Source organism: Neocloeon triangulifer, unplaced genomic scaffold (genome assembly GCF_031216515.1).
Source record: "Neocloeon triangulifer isolate White Clay Creek 2 clone unplaced genomic scaffold, ASM3121651v1 ptg000035l, whole genome shotgun sequence".
In the NCBI taxonomy this organism is placed as follows: Eukaryota; Metazoa; Arthropoda; class Insecta; order Ephemeroptera; family Baetidae; genus Neocloeon; species Neocloeon triangulifer.
The window spans coordinates 97203-100088 of record NW_026775565.1 but is presented as its reverse complement, the minus strand read 5'-3'; the positions used below and the strand labels follow the sequence as shown (position 1 = coordinate 100088).

The 2886-nt window shown below is 47.1% G+C and overlaps 1 protein-coding gene across 1 annotated transcript; it reads left to right on the top strand.

The window, feature by feature from the left end:
- Positions 1-276: 276 nt before the first annotated feature.
- LOC132204976 (uncharacterized) lies at positions 277-2153 on the top strand. Its single transcript, XM_059633780.1, has one exon. The coding sequence runs from the start codon at positions 384-386 to the stop codon at positions 2151-2153; it is 1770 nt and encodes a 589-aa protein (XP_059489763.1). The 5' UTR covers positions 277-383.
- The last annotated feature ends 733 nt before the right edge of the window (positions 2154-2886 follow it).

The following is a 2886-nucleotide window of genomic DNA, read 5'->3' as shown; positions in this document are numbered from 1 at the left end:
TATGAGGTACTTGGTACTTATAAATATTTTTTTTTGATTTTCTGAAAAGGTCTCAGTGACACTTATGAAGACCCTACGTTTTCACATTTTTTTCAATGAATTCCAAGTCGTATATTTATTGGTACCTGACGATATATGTCGATTTTTATGATCGGACTTAGAATTAAAAATTCAAAATATTCAAAAAATGGGGAGTGGTGCGCATGCGCCAAGTAGTGAGGTGTTGATTTTGAGCTGGTGCCCTTTCCGAGACCCTGGCGGTTGGTGGACGTCGAGTTGACCCTTGAGTGGTGACTTTTCTGTTTCTTGAGTGTGTGAAGACACCCCAGAAGTGAAGTTGGCCCTCTTCATCGCCTATTTTGTGAGAAAATCTGCTCGCAAAAATGATGCCGGACGATTACTATGCGATTCCGCCGCCTGTCATGATGCGCCCGCTTGGTGATCAAGGTGCTCTCACTCGCATCTGCTGGACGCTGGCCGAAGTCCTGCGGGAACTGCAAGCCCTTTCACATCGAGAGGAGTCCCCGGAAGATAGTGTGGTAGCAAGAATGGAGCGAGAGTATCAACTTTTCCTTGCCAGAGAAAAGGAGGCGTGGCTGCAGTACAAGATACCTCTTCGGCCGCCGAAAACAAAGGTCGTAATGTTACCTGGGGCAAATCTTTTCGTCGACTCACCACCCTCGATGTCTATTGGCCATTGTGTCGCCGAAGATTTCGAAATGTCGGCCGGACTTGCAATTGATTTCCGAGAGCTTTTCGGCAATGTGAACTACCTGCTGTCTTTGGGGCTGAAAGTCGGACAGGTTGCGGTCCTTCCAGTACAGCAGAACGACGGTACCTTCAGGTATGCTCTGTACATCATCACCAAGGAGAAGTCGAGAGGAACTCGCCCGACACGTGAAAACTTTGAAGCCGCCATCGTCTCTCTCCGTGATGTCTGCACGGCACTCGGCATTAAGCAATTAGGGCTCCCTAAAATTGGAGCGGGACTTGACAAACTTCCATGGGAGTTCAGCCTTGAGGTTCTGGAGCGAGTTTTTGCTAACTCGAAAACGGAGGTTTTTATTTTCGAGGGCACCAACGATTTTACGAGGAGGAATTTCCACAAGACGACAACCTCTCCGGCCTCGAGCAGCCTCGATGACGAATTTCCGCCGCTCGCCAAGACCTCGCAGGCCGAGCCCCTCGTACAAAAGAGACAAAGCATAAGTCTTATCGATTCAGTCCCCCAGATTGGAAAACAAAATAATTTACAAAAATGTTCTGTTGTTTCAGCTGCGTCGCCGAGCCACCAAAAAAATAAAAAGAAGTCGCCCACTCGTCGATGGGAGACCGACATGGCCAAACAGCAGGCGCGCCTGGAGCAGGTGGCGAGGCCCGCAGCTGACCCTGGGCCTGGCGGTGCCCCATCAGAAGCTGCCAAAATTACAGCAGGACTAGGTGGACCAGCTGGGCGCACACCGGAGACCTGTAACAAAGCTGGGGTGCCCTCCCGTGCGTCCAGCCCCACCTCATCATCTGCTAGCAAAGGTGAAACAACTTTTATTCAGTCAACCTACCCTGAGGAGGAAACTAATTTTAGTCTGGAGGCCAACTCTCCTGGAGGCGACGGCAAGAAGGAGTCCATGAGCCTGGCGAAATTCTTTGCTGACCTGGAAGGAGGAAGGGAGGCTGAGAGTCTTCGGGAAAGCTTTGCCGGTGGGGGTAGCCTGCACCAGCTGCCCCCACTTGATTCCAATCACCGACCCCCCCGGCAAACTCCCAATGTAAAGGTAACAGTCGGTGTCTCACACATACCCGAAGTCTCACCACTCTCTCCGCTCGAGCCCTCAGAACAGTCTAACCCCGCCCCACCCTTGGCTCCTGATGCGCCCAGTTCAGTTGACCTGGCCAGTGAGCTGTCCGGCATGAGGCGAAGCATCGACGCGCTGGCCGAGAAAGTCTCGGTCGGGCTACGTGGGACAGTCCCGGTCAACATCAGGCGACCGCAGCCGAGAAAGGAGGCCGGCCCCGTGCGCAACTTGAGTAAGCAGCCCGCCCCATCGGCTCCATCTCCGAAGATTGCCGCACCATCACCCTCAAACTCCACATCAATAAATTACAGAAGAAACTCAAAAAACACAAACAACAAGTCCCTTCCAAAAAACACTTAAGTAATTTAAAAATACTAAATTTGAATGTTCGAGGCCTTAAGACACCCAATAAGTATACTGAATTCACTAGCTTCATTCACAGTCTAAAAGAGCGTCCAGATCTAATTGTAATTACGGAACACTGGTTGGATGCACTTGAAGTCAAAAACTTTTATCTGGATGGATTCGAACTATTATCCTACTTTGGAAGAAGCATAAAAAAACATGAAAGGGGTGGGGTTCTAATTCTGAAAAATAAATTAATCAAAGGCTCAACAAAAGCTGTTAAAATATATTCAAGGGAAATGTTCTATGAGTTCTGTGCAAGTAAATTAACTCTCCGGTCTGAAAATATTAATGTAATTGGTATTTATCGACCGAGCAATCCGAGTTCAAACACAGTAGTTCCTGAATTTTTAGAACACTTAGACACAGTACTTATGCAATCTAGATTTAGTGGCCACTTAATTTTAGCCGGAGATCTTAATATCGATCTTCTTGGTAATGACAATAATAGCGCTAAATTAAAAGAGATTACTAAATTTCACAATTTAAACCTGTTGAATGTAAATAAAATAACTAGGGAAAATGTAAATGGCGGTACACTTTTAGACCATGTTTACGCTAATTTCAATCTCGAAAGCTCGTTCGAAATTATTCCCATGTTATTTTCTGATCATTGCGCCGTATACGTGTCTGTTTCTCTGCCAGTCGAAAAATTGACAGATAGTTTTAAATATGTCAGAAATTATTC